Genomic DNA, 18,912 nt, shown 5'->3' on the forward strand with positions numbered 1-18,912 from the left:
GTGGGGAACCAGATGTATAGATTGAGTCTGGTGGGAAGGACTGGCCTTAACTGTGAATGTGATAATGTCCTCATTGAGTGCAGTGTTCTTAATGAATGAGTGTGAGTCAGAGTGATCAGCATGGGGAAGACCCCCCCCCCCCCCAACACACACACACACACACACACACACACACACACACACACTGACAAGCACACAAGTGCTTGTCAGGGTGACGGACGGGTGCCCAGTTCAATTATTTTGAAAAGATTGCGAACCACTGCTCTATACATCTACACCAAATGTCTTCAGTGAAAATAGCTGACAATGCATCGCATCGGGTGATGGAACAAGCTCCCACTGTACCTTCGTCAGGCAGCCTCTGTAGACATTTTTAAAGCACAGCTCAAGACCCACTTCTACAACATTGCTTTTAATTGATCTTTTATTTTTTGTTTTGTTGGCATGGGAGAAGACCTTAAGAGGCGGCTGTTCATAGCTACTGTGGAGTCAGTACTGCTGTATGAGGCCGAGACATGGACCCTCACAGTACAACAGGAAAAAGCCCTGGATGGAGTCTACACAAGAATGCTACGAATGGCACTAGGTGTCACATGGACAGACCGCATCAGAAATGTGGACCTCTATGGGGACCTACCACGCGTCACGAACAAAGTCAGGGAGAGAAGGATGAGGCTGGCAGGGCACTGCGTCAGGCACCCAGAACTTGAGGCAAGTAAATTGACCCTATGGGAGCCAACCCAGGGCAAAGCCAGGAGGGGAAAGAAGCGTACCACCTATGTAGTATGTAGACGTGCTGCGGCGCGACAGCTTGGCTGACAACACTGCAGAGCTCAAGAACCTGATGTTGGATAGGAATTTGTGGAGGGCAGCGATCCAGGAATCCCAAGTTGGTGTTGGCTAGACTTCACTCTCGCAGCAAGAATAAGATGATTTTTTGTTATTCATGTCCTCACTGTATTGCATTACTGCTTGTTTTTTAATGTCGTTGCCTTGCTTTTCTTTTTTTTTTCCTCCATTGCTCTGTAAAGCACTTTGAGCTGCATTTCATGTCATGAAAGGTGCTATACAAATAAAGTTTTATTATTATTATTATTATTGCGAGTTTTGACTGAAATGCATTTTAAACATCAAAATGTGATTAACTAGAACAGTCCCTGAAGATCAATTTAGGAATTTAATTAAATGTAAACTTGGTTTCTTAACTCTGACAGCAAAATCAGCTTGAGAAGCAGAGCATTTAAAGTTGGGTATATATCACCTGAAAAAGTATGCATTAAATAAATGAATAAAATAATAAGGTTGGCAGTAATGTCACATTACACAGCACCTTGTGCCAAATGACTGGAATGGTACATAAATATATACAAAGATATATGTTATATTTCTATTGAACATTGGAGCCTGTCCTTGTGTGTCTTCAGCAGACAGGGCAGAAAACACAACACCTTGAGGACTGACAGTTTATCAATTAAAAGGTCAAGGTTGTACTTTATTGTTACATCTTGTGTACTAGTCTGGTACATAAGAGTAAAACTTAAGGCTTCCTTCATAGACAATGCAGCAGCATAGAGTGTAACATTCAAAACAACAAAAACACACCAAGCACAGCAAACACAGAATAAAGAGTGCAAGAAAGAGCAATCAAAGAGTAGAGCTCTGGTTCTTATCAGTTCGTTCATGTATCTGATTGTTTGGGAGAAGAAGCTTTTTTGCAGTCTGTTTCCAATGGCTTTGAGACTGCGAAAACGTTTTCCATGCGGCAGGCCGGCAGCATCTCAAACAGTCAGGATGGCTTTGGTCCTTACATAATTACATGAGCTTTGCTGACACAACGTTCGTGTTTAGATGGGGGGGGGAGGATCACATCCGCTGATGCGTTCGGCTGTCCGCACAACCCTCTGCATTGCTTCGCGGTTGGTGCAGCTGCCATACCAGGCAGTGAATCAGCCAGGCAGGATGCTCTCTGTGGTGCCTCTGTAAGCTTTCTGCACCATCATCGGTGCATCTCATAGAGGCTTAAGTACACAAGACACAAAGGCGCACAGAGCAACATTGTATCAAGAGAGGGTGGATGGTGGTGAAAGGAAGGGGGTCTGTTTCTTTTGGCACCAGACATTCCAGTGGGGTCAGCACTTGGCTATGAGGAGCATTAGAGAAGGAGATGAGATGAGGCGTGATGAAGAAAGGGTGGTCCTTCTTAAATTAAAGGAGAGAAGGGGGGGGGGGGGGGGGGGGGGGGGGATAAATCCCTGCTAATCCTTTGTTCCTCTTCAGGTGCAAAGGACCAGAAGCAATCCATCCCAGCCAAGCCCCATGATGGGAAGGCAGGGAACCACTCCTCCACTCGAGGTAGCCGATGCTTCTGTGGAATCTAATAGTCCGGCAGCCAACAGGTTTCTTTTGTTTAAAATGGTATGGTCACATAATAAACACCATTAAATCAAATTGCTCAATGCTGACAGCCACTCAGCAAGTGGATTCATGAATGTATAATTTGTATATAGACCAGTAAGACGCCTTAATATACTGTAGGCGAGGAGCGACCGCAGGGCTGAGACCGGAATAATGTCACTTCATTATGTCAGCACTGTCATAGAAGTTCAATTTGAAATTGTCTCATATAAGCATTGTGGTCCAAAAAAAATAAACTGTCACGTGATATTGTCAGGGAGTTGTCTCTGTGTCGTCACAATGGTAAATAAACTGTCTCAGCGATATTGTCAGGGAGTTGTCTCTGTGTCGTCACAACTGTAAATAAACTGTCTCAGCGATATTGTTAGGGAGTTGTCTCTGTGTCGTCACAACAGTAAGTCAGTGATTTTTGATAGCGTCTGTTTATAGCGAAATTTGTAATAATTTGACGGCAGTAACATTAGCGTTTTCTCTCAGTCAGTTGATTCTTTATATCCATATGAGTCCAACCACCGCGATCATGGGAAGTGTATGGGAAAGTCCCTGGCAGTCAAAATGGCAAAAGCAATCTTTATAATCTTAATGCCTATTCATACAATATGCTGTACTGCAGTTTCATTGTACTGCACTTGCTCTGGTCCAATCCTCCAGCTGGAAGTAGTGAGAAAATAAATGACACAATGGGAACTATGCACAAAAACTCTTGAACAATATTGACGTAACTAAGAGATTAGACGAGTTAACTATATTTTATATATAGAGATTTAGAAGGAATAAGCAAAATAGTGATGCGACATTTCCTGGTTTAAAAATCCGGAGCCGAGTAGCTCACACTTTCTGGAGTGGGCGGTGGCTTTACAGGCTTCTGCCGGCGTGTGTGTGTGTGTGTGTGTGTGTAGTGGCAAAACACGTGTCGCCCGTGTGTTGTGTGTGTGCAGCATTACATGAACAGCGTGATGTGACAGGAGCCTGTGACAGGCTTGAGCGTTACAGTGTTACTGCACGTTTGCATAGTAAGTGCGACTTGCAGTTGCAACAATATTTTAGGCCAATAAAAAAACTATACCAAATGTCCCACTCCACTCACCCACGACTGTCGGACTATAAGGTTTCATACAATAGCCTATCTCTCTCTAGGTCGTCGTCAGACGAGCCCTCCATCTACAGTATGAGGAGTATACATTTGTATATATTTGTTTCACCAATGCAGTTCTCAGTATGCACACTTTCTCTTTGTGTGTATGGCATTTGTTTGGTATAATCGTTAAATAATTTGTTCCAGGGATTTACGTTAAGCCTAATTTATGCTCCATTGCTTTATGATGCGACACGTCAGGCACAGCTTAGAATAGCTGATCTACAAGCTCACAGTGTATAGCATCTGCAACACGTTGTGAGCTTGTAGGTTGGCTATTGTCGGCTTGAATGATGATGATTGACTGAAAAAGGCTGCAAGGTCGAAACGTTGTATATTGCTGCGGTGCCGTGAATAAAACATATTTTTTCCTTCCGAATGGCTATTGTCGGCTGTCACACACCGCCACGCACCGAGGTATGAATCCAGTTGGGCTTAGCCGTGGAGGTCAATACAGTAGCTTGTATTTTGACACTGACGAAGGCCTGCGCGCCGAAACGCGTTTATCTGTCTGGTATGACACTATCATTATTAAACAAAGACTCTTACTCGACTGAGAGTGCAGCTTTTATTCATGTTCTCTTTGAATCTGCACCCAGCACACGCCTGAACCTTTATAAGACTGTCTGAGTTGACCAGGCCTTCTCCCTTGAAGTGAACCAATACAGTAGCGTGTCACTGCTATCTGTGCAGCTCTCCCATATTGCTTTGGCTCTTTCACAGAAAGGTTGCCCTGGGTGTCACGCTGCCACCTGGTGCAAGTCTAGCACGGCGGATGAAAGGTTTAAAACCTCACATGCTGGGTTGGTCCCCCGGCCTGACATCTGTGAGTCTATAGGATACTGGTCCTCAAAGTGGGGTCTGGGGATGCCCAGGGCTTCTTGAGCCAAACCTACAAAACCTTTTCAGATGGGGATCTGCAGCCAAATATTTATATATTTATATATTTGGGACCATGTAGCACTTTCAAGAGTTCGGATGAGCACAATACTGCTACTGTTTGATCCTGATCCATTCCTCCATCAATACCAACCCAAGGTCAATACTGTCAGAAACCTTGTACCTTCAAAACCGTTACTTTTCAGGAAAAAATAACCATGCAGTGAATGCGATATATTTATTATTTAGACACAAGGTCTGCAAAGAAATAATAGAAGGGTGGACATTGTTAATCCTTTTCTTCTGCTAACCCAGTGGTTCTCTTTCTCATTTCAAGGACCCTCAGTTTGATATGCACGCATGAGTCCAAGGAGGACCCTCATTAATTTGATACCATTCTCTATAATAATATATCGGACCTCAATGTACACCAATCTTAACAAACCCTCAGAGTTACAGACCCAAGTAACTCCTCACGGACAACGGCACGGTACATTATGATAATAAAGTCGAGAAAAGACAGTATATAATAGCCTGGTTTCCAGCCCACAGACCCTGCCCACTCCACTGAGTGCCCTGCTTCAGGAGGCTCTCAGAGTCTGATAATCAGGTTTATAAGGCAGTAACAGTATACTGCAAAGCCATATACTGTATAAACACTATACGATGAGGTAATGTATTGATAGACTTTCCATATAATTGATGGCATGTACTGAGAAACGCTGCACTAACCCACTGACTACTACACAAACTCCTCCTCTCGCCCAGATGAGAAATGCTGATAGCATCTTGTTGACACAGCATCAACAAAAACATGTTGCCTGCTGTCATGCCTGATCATCCTCATCAGCTCACCCAGGGAAATCAGCCCTATCATATCGTATGAAGGTATAAACGAAGATGATGACTGATGACTGAAGGAGGCTGTTGATGACAGACATCAACAACAACAATGCCTTCACTGACGGGAAGGAACTGCCGCAAGAACAAAATTGATTGTGCACAATCAAAAAACTACATGAAACCAATCATGCTTGTTTAGAATTAATATTGGGCCCAGGCCCAGCAGGGCTCTGTCAAAGAGCTCAGCCAAATGTGCTCATCCCACAAAACCACCACAGCTTGTGTGCGTGTGTCAGTAGTATGCATGCATGTTTTTGTCCTGCTATATAGAGTAATGATATCATGGAACAGAGTATATATCAAATGCCCTAGTAGGCACAACAGTCTGTCTATCTCATCATACAGCTGCACTTCAAGTTATATACTGTTGTGTTATCATAAAATACTGCCTTTTCATACAATATGCTGTACTGCAGTTTCATATAGGGCACTGCTTTATCAATAATGTACTGCACTTGCTCTGGTCCAATCCTCCAGCTGGAAGTAGTGAGAAAATAAATGGCACGATGGGAACTATGCACAACAACTCTGTAAATCTGTTCTTAGTGAGGGGCAGGCGCACAAGCCCAATTACTGCTGCTGGTTGCGTACCTCCCCACCCCTCGCTGGAACAGCCTGCAGTGGAATATTCTCCTTTGGGGTGGGGGGTGTAGATACAGTAGACTGACAGTAAATGGGGAGAGAGAGATGAGGAAGGACACACCGCGAAGGTCGTCAGGATCAGGAGTCGAACCTGTCGAACCCAGGCTGTCGGGTGGCATTAGCAGCCCAGACGACTACGCCAGCCGTCCGTGCCACGTCTTAACATCTTTTACCCTTTCTCCTCTATTCGCCTTGAAAAAATGTTTATGCTTGGGAAAACATGATTCTTATTCTTGGCTCTGGTGTCTGTGTATATATACAGTATACGTTATATGTGTGTTATTCCATATACAGTATTATACTAGAAGAATATGGATGGATTAACATTCAGCCTGCCAGGGCTTATACTATACATTATCACATCTACTCCATTCTAAGTCGCAGTGGGTACACACTGTATGCATGCATGTATATAAGCATGGGCTGTGACTACTGACTAGCGTAGCAGCATGTTGAACTACATGGTTCACAGTAATATCCATGTAGAAGCATGAGCTGAGATTGGCGCAGCAGCATGAACTGAGCTGTGTGTGATTCGCTGTATGCACGTACGGTGGGCTAGCTCATCACAGCAGGAGAACATGGACTAACAGCTGTTATTGGATATTAGGATTAGTCTTGGTAGCACTGCTAGGCTGGCATTAGCTCTCAGTGAGGACAGCCAAAATTAGAGCTTGTTGGAGGACTAATATCTGTATTAGGAGAGATGAGGTGGCAAATACACAGGAAAGACAAAGTGGGCAGCCAGAGACACACTGACAGACAAAAGAGTGATGCAAAAAGATGCAAAACAACAGTGCAATTACAAGTCTCTCCCACTCAGTTCAGCGGATGACTGAGAGACATCACAGGTTCTCTAACTAGGACCACACACAAAGTACGCTTCATCTCTCCTCGGTATGGCCAATGCAGAACCCCCATCCTCCTTTTCCCCAGCATCCAATCCAAGAGAAAGGCTATACATTTGATAGGGCAATTATAGCCTCTGGGACAAAGGCAATAAATCAGCTCTGGTTGTTTTGTCTCGCCTCCTAAAGGTTCCTCCCATAAAAAGGTTCAGAGGAACATAATGGGTTGAATGGTTCGTAAGTTGACGTTCCCGTTCTTCACAATTTGGCTAAGTGCTTTAGACAGACCATGACTAATATTGTCTGGAATCGTCACCTCTGTGTTTATCAGAAAGGAGTCTCATTTTGTGCCAGCTTCAGTATATCATGACTGAGGAAGATGGAGTAGCATGGAAACGTCAGTCATTTTCTACTTGTAAAAGAGGCTTTTAGTTAGGGCTAGCAAAAATTGTGCATTTGTTTTGCATAAAAAACACTCCTTGGGCTAAAAATGGCCATAGCGTCTGCATCACAAATGTGGCGACCTCATTACATTTGGAAAGGCTATGGCAGTTTTTAGCCCAAGGAGTGTTTGCAATGGATTCAGAATCATGAAAACCCCCTATAGTATTATGACCCGTCACACGCTACTTACAGTTACAGTACAGGAGAATTACAATGTGTACATTTAGCCTGCATGTACAGTACGTTGTTAATGGTACCCCAACTTTCAGCAGCTGTCAAAACTTCCCAAGGGAGTTGTTGACTAGATTCAACAATACAACTGAGTTTAAAGCTGCTATCAAAGCAAATCTGGGCTTCTATAACACCCCAACAGTGCCACAGGCTTATCACCCCCATGCCACGCCCCATTGATGAAATAATTTGTTTAAAAGTAGCCCAGACCACGTATTGAGTGCATAAATTAACACATTTCTGTATTATAAATATGTTTTTTTTTGGGTCTTATAATATTTTGAGATAGGATTTTTTGATTTTCATGAGCTATATGCCAGAATCATTAAGATTTAAAAAAAAGGTTTTAATTATTTCACTTTATGCGCAATGAATCTAGAATATATTAAAGTTTTACTTTTTTAATTATAGTACGGAAAAAAATCTGAGGTTGTACAGTAGCTACCTATTAGTAAATTAGGTGCATAATGAGGTGCCCAAGTCAGCAAAGTATAATGCATTTATTTTGTCAAGGGTTGATCCTTACCTACTCTTCTAATTTGGACTTGGACAGTATGTTCCGAGACAAATCTGAGTCAGAATGCAACTGCTGTGACACTAATTCCCCTTAAACAGTTCAGACGTGAATTTGTCATCTTGTGACTCTTTACAAAGCACGAGCAGTAACAACACTCCCCACAGCCTGAGCCCACCCGTGTACAACGTTATTTAATATCTCAGAGTCACCGAGTCAGGAGGAGAGGAGGAAACAGAAGAGTATATCACAGCCTACCTCCCGCAGGTGGAGTGGTGTTGTCACCGTCTTCGGCCCACGACGTGAGCAGGCACCCCGGGGAGAAGGTGATGTCGTCCAGGCAGATGTCCCCTTGGGGGTTCCTTCCCACTTTGCCTTCAAAGGCCACCTGGAAGTCGCGGGGAGAGCTCAGCGGGATCTCCCTCATGCGCCAGTAGTTGCCCTGGTCCCCCGTCAGGTTCAGGAGCAGACGAGACGTTCCGCCACTCCTCTGGAACACGCTCAGCGTTCCGGTGCCGTCCCCAGACATGTGCACGTAGAATCGCATCTGGAGACAGAGAGAGACGGGGTGAATGGACGAATTGAGGCCTTTTGGAACATACATTTTGTTTCATTTGGATATTTGGTAAAACTTGGATTAGAAACCTGCAGTATAATTAGGACTGTCTGTCTGTCTAGTCTATACAGCAATACAGCAACTAATGGTACATAATATATTATTCACTTGACCTTGACTATAGTGATTGGTTTGGTAATCGCGTAAGCAAAACAAACTACTACAAAACAGCTCTAATTTATCGCAGATATTTGTGTTACGGTCCAATTACACCACAATCACGCCACACAATTTATTACAAAACCGTGGAATGTCACTGCAGACTTTGTGCAGCAGATGTCATTAAACTACATGTACGTATTATTACATTAGCTACATAATCTAGATGCACTTTTCCTTTCATTTCCTGTGTCCATCAAGGCTTGGCAACAGAGCTCGTCTAGTGTCTGCAAGCAGCAGCACGAGGAAATCACAAACTCCATGCTCCTCTCAAAACGCTACCAGATGCTGGGGCGGGTTTGTTAATACTGCAGGCTGCTACAGTACCTCCACCTCCCTCTCTGGAGAGAGAGTGCACTCAGAAGCTGAATCTCTCTCTCCGCTTCATATCTCTCCCTCATCAGCCTCCTCTTGTTCCCTCTGCCTAATTGGTACAGTTGGCTGACCTTGTGATTGATTAGACAGACCTGGACTTAGATGACACGTACTTGATGCACCTGCACCACGTCAACTGAGCAGTCAGTCAGGAGGAGCTTCCAGACAGGACAGATGAACCCAACCGAGCCAATTAAAATGTGTTGTTGACACATTATGCAAACAAACGTGATTCGGCTAGTTGAATGTGCTCACTGCTCAGACACACAGACACACAGACACACGCACACACACGTGTTGAGAGGAAGAATGAAGAGGGAGAGGAATTGAAGACCAAATAGTTTGATTAAAGACAGCCAAAGGTTCTCTTATGAATTCACAGAAAAGGGAAAAACACCCTTAATGCCAAACTACTACTGTCCATCAATCAGAATATGTCATCCCAGGCAGGACTGTGTACCTCTTATGTCACTGATTCTGAAACTGTGGGCCCACTGGCCAAGCTGGAACACACTCGATTGATTGAGGATTAAAATAAATCACCCATGTGATCAGTTAACACGGCAGCCATTCAGGTGGATAAGGAGCCCAATCTCAGTCAAACATGGTGAAATAGCACGGATTGGCAATTCCGTACATACACATAGAAAACTACAAAATCCGTACATATTACACTACTACTGTTTTGACCGCAACGGAGGAGTGACTTTCACTAGTATTGTATGTACAGAATTGCCGTGTTTGGGTGAGATCGGGTTTGACATTATTTATGATTCTGTGCTATTGGGTTACAACTCGGACGGGGCTGAGTCGGCTCTACGGAACTTCACAATGTTCAACACAACAAATTGCACGCTTTAGCGCGCTCAGTGGTGTCTCTCGTGGCTCAAGTTCGGTAGAGACGGCGCCTCTCAGTCCCGGTCTATGGGGAGGATTTCAGTGTAATATGTACATATTTGGGGGTTTTCTAGGCGTGCATGTACGGAATTGCCAATCCGTGCTTTTGAGGTTTTCAAGCAGCCTTGATCCAGGAAAGGGTGGGAGCAACTTCACTCTCACGTCATCCTTCTAACTTCATTACTGGAAGTATTCCTGAGGTGTTGAAAATTGAAATGTTGTTCCACTTCATTAGGGAACGGGGACATGGGGGGGGGGGGGAATAAATAACTTCATAAGTGGCAATCTGAGAAAGCAAGGTCAATGTTCAGTGTTCACTCATGTTGCTTTTAAACAGAAAATGTAATTCTGAATTGTGTTTGTGCACTTCTATTTTGGCTGCCCTCCACGGCACAACCACAGCTCAGCAACCATACAGAAAACAATAAATCAAACAATCAATCAACAAATAAAACAATTGATGTTTCACACGATACGGTCTATTTGGAAATACGATGCTTAGGACCACAGAAATACATTTGCACAAATACCCTGTATTTCATATACGTCTGGCCAATAAACAAATCTTGAATACATGTTTTCTCTTACCGTTAAACACATAAATCCATATTGTGCACTAAGTATTCCTAAATTGTAAACATTATTCTGTGCACAGGAGTCTGACATAATTATCGATGATCAAAATCAGTATTATGTATTTTCAACAGCTATCCCCATCTCCATTCATCACGCGGGGAGCAAAGCAACCTTTGTATTGATCTCCTTTGATCTCTAACCTAGTTTTGACCCTAAATCAAATCCCTTCTTCTCCTCCTCCTCCAACCCTTATTGATTTCCACTGGGACTCGTATTGATCCCAGCGACACAACCTCATACCCTCTAATTCACACGACTTCAACAAGCTTGACACGGTTGCCCTCTGCCCTCTCCACCTTGACCCTGACCTTGCACTGCTTGCTCCGCCGGCTCAGCCGGGGTCCTGTAATGCGGGCGGTGTCCCCGGCAGCCTGAGGGAAGGAGCTCTCCAGGTACAGGTAGTGACCGGACGGGTCCCTCAGGGTGTGGTCCGTCGATGGGCCAGTGCCGGCGGTCGGCGTGCTGCCCGCCTTGATCAGCCAGTTGAAGTCGTCCAGTCGGCATTGGCGCCAGGAGCAGAGGTCAAACTCAAAGTTGCAGCGCCCGCTGAAACCCTCTGCAAGAGAGAGAACATAAAGCATCCGATCTTGAAATGAAAATGACCTGACTGACTACTCCAATGTGAGTGACACCCGCGCAACCACAGCAACAACGAATTATTGAACAAACATGGGGACATTTTCATTCTACTGCTCTGTGCCACCGAAATGTGGAATGCCATTAAATTTAATTAAAAGATGTGAATCACTGGTTTCTTTCAAAACTGGCCTGAAAACCCATCAGGAGAAAATGCAAATTCCCATAGAAAGGAGGTGTCTTTTGCGGCCGCGGTTTTCCCCTTTGTACATAATAGTGTTTTGTATTGTATTATAATTACATAGTATTACATGTATTATTTTCATTTTTTAATGCCATGTTGATGAATTGAATACATATACAATAAAAACAACTCTTTTGGTGTTTTAACCTCAATGTCTCACTGTTCCTCGTGCTGTTATACTAATAAAAAGTATTCAATCAATCAGGCGGAGGAAGGAAAGCTCACTGCAGATGTAGGGGTTCTCGTCGGAGTGGTCCCCACAGTGGTTGATGAAGTCACACAGGTTGTCCTGTGGGATGCAGTGTCCGTTGGCGCAGGCGTACTGGTCGGGACGGCACGGCTGCTCCGAGGTCAGCGGAAGAGGAGGGGCACACTGGTGAAAGAGGACGTCGTCCACCACTACGTCGCCCATGTAGCTGATGCCTCGCTTGGCCCTGAACACCACCTGACAACAACACAGACACAGACCTGAGGTCAGCTCATAGCTGTTGTTTCATGTTGTTTCACAGCTGACGCCAATGAAGCGTTATTAGTGTGCGAAGCGTTATTAGTGTCCAAAAGTGTGAGAACTACTGATTTAGAAGGCATTTGTAGAATCTAACTCAGGTCTTAATGGGTTAAAAATGTCTGAAACACAACACTCATGAGTTTATTCCGCCACACAATTGTAGTGAGGGTCCCTGCTTCATCTCTCTCTCAGTCTTAGCTAAGGGACATTGAAGACCCCCGTATTAGATTATATCAAAACACATCTTTCAGGGCATAAACCACAGATTGCTACAGCATGGCTTATAATGAAATCTGTGGCATGAGTCATGTTGCTCCCTCCGGAGACAGCAGCCCTGATGAAGTGCACGGAAAGCAGAGGAAAAAGGGCACTCACAATCCCTCCGAAAAAGGACTCTTAAGCATGATTTATATTTAGAGTATGGTGTAAAAAGCTCCTCGAAATGCTGAATGGCTGCTCCGTTTGTTCAGAGGAAAGGTTAATGGACATTCAAAGGGCATGTTTTCTTTCTTTTACCACATTAGGTAGTCCGGTCGGTGCTCTGGGGTGGCAAAGTGGTGTTGTTTTTGTGGAGTGCAAAGTGCAATACACAGAGTTCACACCATTTTTTAACCAATTCTAATCTTTTCTATAACTTTTGCAAAGTATATTATTCCATTTCCAGGCCTATAGCAATCATACAGTGCAATAATGTGGCTCTTACACCAGTGTGATATCAATGCACCAAGACAGACTCCAGCGAAGGTGTTACAACGTATCACGTTGAAATGTTTTGGTAGCTCATAAATCTATTATTTTTGTCACGTGATGATGTCCTGCAAGGTTACACTCATGCAGCCTGTACAGCTCACGGATTGTGAGTATGATTGCACCTTCATGACCTGAGACTAATTTTAATTAGACTCACCACTGATCTTCATGGCTGTTGGGCGCATCTGAGAGTCTCATTCATAGTCTGGATTTTCGGTGGTGAGGTGAGGTGACCACCGATCTACATGACGTCACGAGCCACGGTGAAGAGCAAACCACCGCCACCGCCCCAGCCCTTCTCTGTTTTTACTCACCACCGCTCAACATTATTTCAACTCCGGTTGTCACCTCATCACCGGAGCGGTGGTCACCTCATCACCGAAAATCCAGACTATTTCACTGAGCAAATTAGAGACATGTTTATGGTCTTGTGCGAAGCAATTATTTTCAATTAAAAAAGAAGCATAGCGTTAGTTTATGCATAGGCTGAAGGAACGAGACCTTTCCCAGGACTAGAGGGGTGGTTTCAAACTTGTGCTGGAATCCAGCGTCGGCTCCCTATTGGTTCACCAATTTATGCGCCCGCAAAAGAGCAGTGCCATTCATGCCAAGTTTAAATGTATTCCATTTGTTACAATATATGACCTGGTTAGGTTAGCTCTATGATTCAAAACGTAATTTGAATAAAATAAGTAATAATAGATCTGCTATTTTCTGCAATTTGGCCAATATATTATCAACTACAACTGTTAAGTGCTTCATAGGAACTCATGATTGATTGACACACCTGTAAATTGTTGGAGATCCCTAAATACACCTCCCCACGTCTCCATTTGTTGCCTTGACTTCCAGTCTGAGACCACACCGTGTTGGTGACATTTCCATATTTCAACAACACCTGTAGAATATTAAAGCACATAGTATGAATATCAGAATCACTGATTAAAGTTTGTTCTCTCATATATATACACACAGTGTGTGTGTGTGTGTGTGTGTGTGTGTGTGTGTGTGTGTGTGTGTGTGTGTGTGTGTGCGTGTGCGTGCGTGCGTGTGTGTGTATATATCCCAGAAAAGTGATGAATGATTTGTTAAAATGTTTAAGACTGTGGCTTTTAAAATACTGAGTAGAAGCAATGAAAAGTGAAGGCGAAAATAAATAAATAAAATAAGTGTAAAATAGCTCTATATTCTGATAGCACTCATTAGTAACAGGCTACCGGAGTCTCCATGTCTCTCCAGTACAGAAAATGCATTTTCAGGTCGGCATACCAATTTTATCCAATAATCCGAACTCAGACAGGATACAGATTATAGTGAAATTGATGACACAAAGAAATGAGCAGATGAAATTGGAACTGGAACACTATAACACTCTCTCCTGAAAATGTGTCGCTTACCTGAAAATGTATTTTCTGTTTATAAAAGAGCTGGAGACACAGAGACCCATTTCACTGAACAAGTGCTTTAATATAGTGCTTTAACCTTTTAACAAAAAAAAAGCTTTGTTTAATAACAAAAACATATCACGACACTTACCCTACCTTTGACAAAAGCTTGTTGTGACTAAATAATAACTACATTGGATATAGTGAAACACAGTTATTTTTGCCATTTCCTGAAAAGTAACAGTTCTGGACATTACAAGCCTTAATTCTACCCGACAGTGGCAATATACAAGTTATAATGATGAGTCGGTAACACCAGCTGGGTGCCCGGCCTCACTAGGGATGTGAATAAAAGTCGACTTTCAATTCAATTTTCGACTCATGCTCATCCCATTTTTTTATAAATATATAATTTTTGTAATGGCTTTTTCTAAAACGTTATAAACATTAATGTTTTCAAAATGTAAAAAGGATTGAATGTTTTCCAAATGGGAGAGTGATAAATAAATGTCACTGGCAAGCACCTGTGTGTAATGTTACAGTGACCGATCACCATTGCCTTGTAGTCTGTGCGAGTTCAACCGTTCATTCAACCGTTTTCAATGGGTCACCACTTTTGGTGTAACCCCAGGTGTCTTGTTTATAATTTAGGAATTTCATAAACGTTGATAAATGGCCACGATACGTCGCTTCGCTAAACACTGAGTCGTTCACATCCCTAGGCCTCACCTGCAGTGAGCCCACAGTGAACCCACTCATGTGGTACCAGAAGACCAGGGTGCACTGAGGCCCCGTGGAGGAGATGACCGGGGTCTGGAGGTCGGTGGTGTGGCCGTAGCCGCCGTTGGAGCTGTCTGCACACATGTACCAGCCGTCCGCCGAACCTCTGCATGCGAGAGGAAAGGACAGGCAGAGAGATCAATATAACCGCCAGGCAATGTCACACCTCACTGTTCATGTTCATACATGTACAGTCATTTGATGTTACTCACCATTACACCTTAAAATAGCTTATGACAAAATATGCAGTGTGTTGCCCACAGATACAAATCTGAAATCTCCATATTTGCGCAAATTGTGCTGAGCGCCTGTCGCCAGTGTGAGGGCCGCGCAGCATACATCTGTATTAATTTGTATAACAGTCGTGAAGTCTACATAACCAGCAGTGTGATACAGTGTGATAAAACCGGTTCCGGAAACGGTACCAAATGTGATAGATCCGACTCCGGTTCCTCAATGTTGGATCCGGTTCCTCCGATTCCGGATCCCAACCCTAGAAATGACTCATAGATTGTGAGTCAGGACTCACAGTGTGTGGTCATGGACAGGCCGGTGAAACTCCTCCCCGCCGTGAATGCTGGCGCCCTGGTCAGGAAACCAGTGGAACTCGTGGATGGAGACTGAGCAGGGATCAGAACTCCTCCAGCCGCACGTGTCAGATTCCTCGAAATCACACCACTCCTTCACTGCAGACAGCAAGTATAGAGACAGACACCGAAAGATAGTGATTTTAATAGCCTGCTCAGGGGACTACAGATGGAAATGAGCTCTTATCTATAGTGCCCTACAAAGCTAAAGTGCAGTAAGTGCATTTTTGGACATACCGATTTGTGTGTCCCAAAAGTCAAATTAGCCTTTGTGATTTTGGGGGATGAACAATTACCTCAAGAACATATACAATTAGTGTAATATCACTTATTTGCCGTCCCGATATCTCATTCGTCTGACCAGTTGAAACAGTATTAAACCCAATATCAACCCCGTAGTTTTTTGGCTTTGTAGGGCAGTATAGCTCTGGCACATTCATATTGTTGTGAAAACTGCAGCTAACCACTGTCGATTCATGTGCATTGTCCCCGGTAAAAACGAAATAACTAACAAAAAACAAACAAACAAAAAATAAACTTGAATATTGACTGAGCGACTTTCGCAACAAAAAGGCTTGCACGCCGACAGATGAAAGCTCTTTTTAGATGAGACAAAAAGTGTTAGTGATGGTCCAAGGACCACAATTGTCCACTCTCTATGTCCCTTTATTTCACCATGTCATGCTTTGCACTTTTTTAAGTAAAGGGAGTATTTTTTTGAGTGGTGCTAGCCACTCCTATACCACTCAGTTCAGACGGGTCTGATTTGTGTTGTCGTTTATGGACTTTCACACTGGCCTCTCACACCTGTTTTCAGCCCTATAGCAAGCCTTGTGTTTAGAGTGCACTTGTAGTTGAGTAGAATTTGACCAGGAGTGTCTAGATACTTTGAATCAAATCCTAGATACTTTATTTGGCTACCACTGCTCGAAGAGTTATGGAAAAAGAAAAGAAAGAAAAAAGGTGTAATTTAATTCTTCCAGTCCAAAATGTAAACTCTCACAGTTAAATGAACACTCTGGATGATGCAGTGTACAACAATGAAATCCACGTGATCGTCTGGACATTGTTGACGGTGGTGTTGTGGCTCACCGCAGTTCGCTTCATCGGAGCCGTCCGAGCAGTCGTGTCTGAAGTCACACACCTGGCGTTGGTCGACACACTCTCTGTATACCCCGCACACAAACTCCCCGTTGGGGCAGCTGTGGGGTGGGACAGTGGGGAGGGCTTCTGTGGTCATCGGAACGGTGGTGGGTGTCACTGACGGTATGTCCCCTGTGGTCAGAACTTGTTCAGAATGTATTGAGAGGATGGCCCCTTAAGATACATATTTTTAGAGGGGGGCCTATACACATAGGTAAAACATTACATGCAATACAAACACACAATTTGTATATAAATAGGTTAGACCAGACCAGTCATTAGTCCTACAACCTATCTCAAACCCTCACCCTAACCCTAACCCTCCCACGGGGCAGTCCAACTAAACCTAACCTTACCTACCTTAACCCTCTCCCAACCCTTAACACACCCCTCACCAACCTTAATTCGGTCGTCTTAACACACCCCTCACCAACCTTATGTCTAACCAATGACTCATCTAAACGAAGTATGCACCCCAATACACATAGGTAATATTACATACAATACAAATACATAATACACACGTACTGTGTAGTGACAGGTACAGTATAGCTTGCTCACCATCTCCCACCCATACCCCCATCCCTCAACTCATTTTAAACAAAAACTGAATGGAGAACAGTACTATGACCTGTATCCAAGTCAGAAATAAACTGAAACACCACACTCTGCAAGGTAAACTTCTTAAGGGAAAATGATTTCCCATCCAAAGCAGTATTAAAAGCATGAACAGGTTGTTTCGAGGTGTGAACAGTGAAGTCCTGAAACGGTCAAGATGGATCTGAGTGAAAGCGGAAGATTGTTCCAGTTAGATAGAGCTTTGTAAGTTTGTAGTGGAATGACAACGCCTGGTAGTAAATGTTACATGGAAATGACATTCATAGGACACCGATTCTGGTTTGCATAGTTCCAGTGTTTACCTTCATATGGGTCACAGTCCAGGAACGACAGGTCATCTATGGCAATGTCACCATGGAAGTCATCACCAACAGTACCCTCGATTAAAATCTATAGATGGATACATAGATATCTTTATTAACGTATCCCTCTGCAACATTCATATTAAAATACAAAAGCAGACGTGTGTGTGTGTGTGGCTGCTTTGGGACACCATTGAAGAGGGCACCAAATGAAATGCTCTGCAGGCTGCAGAATGTCACATTAGCATGACTCATGCACAGCTTGTAAACAGCTTTAAGTTCTGTCGGTTAAAGCTGCTATACAATGAATGAATGAATAACTTTATGTTCGTGTCTGGCTGTCTCAACACAGCGCATCCCTTAATTTATGTATGCATTTTGATAGTATTATTGGCTATATGTCAGGAAGACAATGAGAGCACAGAGCAGCCACCCACGGCGATGCAAGCAAACACCTCCGCAATGGCAAACCTAGCCTGCTTCATGTCTGGACTAACTTATTACTTAATATGCAAGTAAGTAAGGTCTAAGTAAGGGAGGTGTAGTTAGTAAGTAACTACACATCCCTTACTTAAGTAACTTACGTACGTAACTTACTTACGTACTGTAAGTAAGTAAAGTACTATTAGTCTAGACTAGTCTATTAGTTTATAAGTCTAGACAATCTCCCCTTAATGCTGTTAACTTTTATTTTACTTCATCATTTCAATTCTGTAACCCCTTCAGAAGTAGAAACGGATCCACTTGAAATCTCCGTGATGACGGGTAAGTCTTGAACTGCCTGTCAAGTTACATTAGTATTCACATCTTGAACAAGCCATTTGCAAGAACCTGTAGACGTATAAGCATGTCAAGAGGCTGTTATTGTCTGCAGCCACCCGCACTCATTGGACGTCACAATCAGCTCAGACATAGAACAAGCTCCTTCACTTCACTGTGGTCTGAGTAATGCTAATTAAATGTTCTCAATAATTCTGGTGGAGAACATCAGCGGGTGGGGTGTATTATAAAAATCTGTCATTTTCTTGTGAGGCAGACTGTGGCCTCCCACAATTCTCAAACGCTTACATCATACGGTTAGGTGCATGGAAGCTCTGAAAATAACCAAGGGATGAAGTGGATGCGATGCCTCCTTCCCACTTCCATTTTATCTTTACAGTCGCGCATGCTGTATCCAAATATAAATCTAAAATCATCGACTAAGCTTGCTGCTTAACAGATATTTGTAAATATATTTTAAGATATATTTGTAAATATATTTTAAGATATATTTTCATGAACAGGAATGACAAAACAGATCACAGCTTACTGTCTTGGATTTCTAT

General features: G+C 43.3%; 1 protein-coding gene across 1 annotated transcript in view; it reads right to left on the minus strand.

Moving 5' to 3' along the window:
* Positions 1 to 18,912, minus strand: part of malrd1 (MAM and LDL receptor class A domain containing 1) — a gene marked incomplete at its 5' end in the record, with an annotated part of 78,739 nt that overhangs the window by 41,654 nt on the left and 18,173 nt on the right. Inside the window, 8 exons of the mRNA XM_080793330.1 lie at positions 8,270 to 8,558; positions 11,003 to 11,250; positions 11,740 to 11,959; positions 13,560 to 13,670; positions 14,887 to 15,043; positions 15,467 to 15,623; positions 16,617 to 16,799; positions 17,588 to 17,675. Of these exons, the coding sequence (XP_080649456.1) occupies positions 8,270 to 8,558; positions 11,003 to 11,250; positions 11,740 to 11,959; positions 13,560 to 13,670; positions 14,887 to 15,043; positions 15,467 to 15,623; positions 16,617 to 16,799; positions 17,588 to 17,675 (1,453 nt within the window). The remainder of the gene's footprint in view (positions 1 to 8,269; positions 8,559 to 11,002; positions 11,251 to 11,739; positions 11,960 to 13,559; positions 13,671 to 14,886; positions 15,044 to 15,466; positions 15,624 to 16,616; positions 16,800 to 17,587; positions 17,676 to 18,912) is intronic.

This window comes from Protomyctophum bolini (assembly GCF_963924005.1).
Source record: "Protomyctophum bolini genome assembly, chromosome: 21".
Taxonomy (NCBI): Eukaryota; Metazoa; Chordata; class Actinopteri; order Myctophiformes; family Myctophidae; genus Protomyctophum; species Protomyctophum bolini.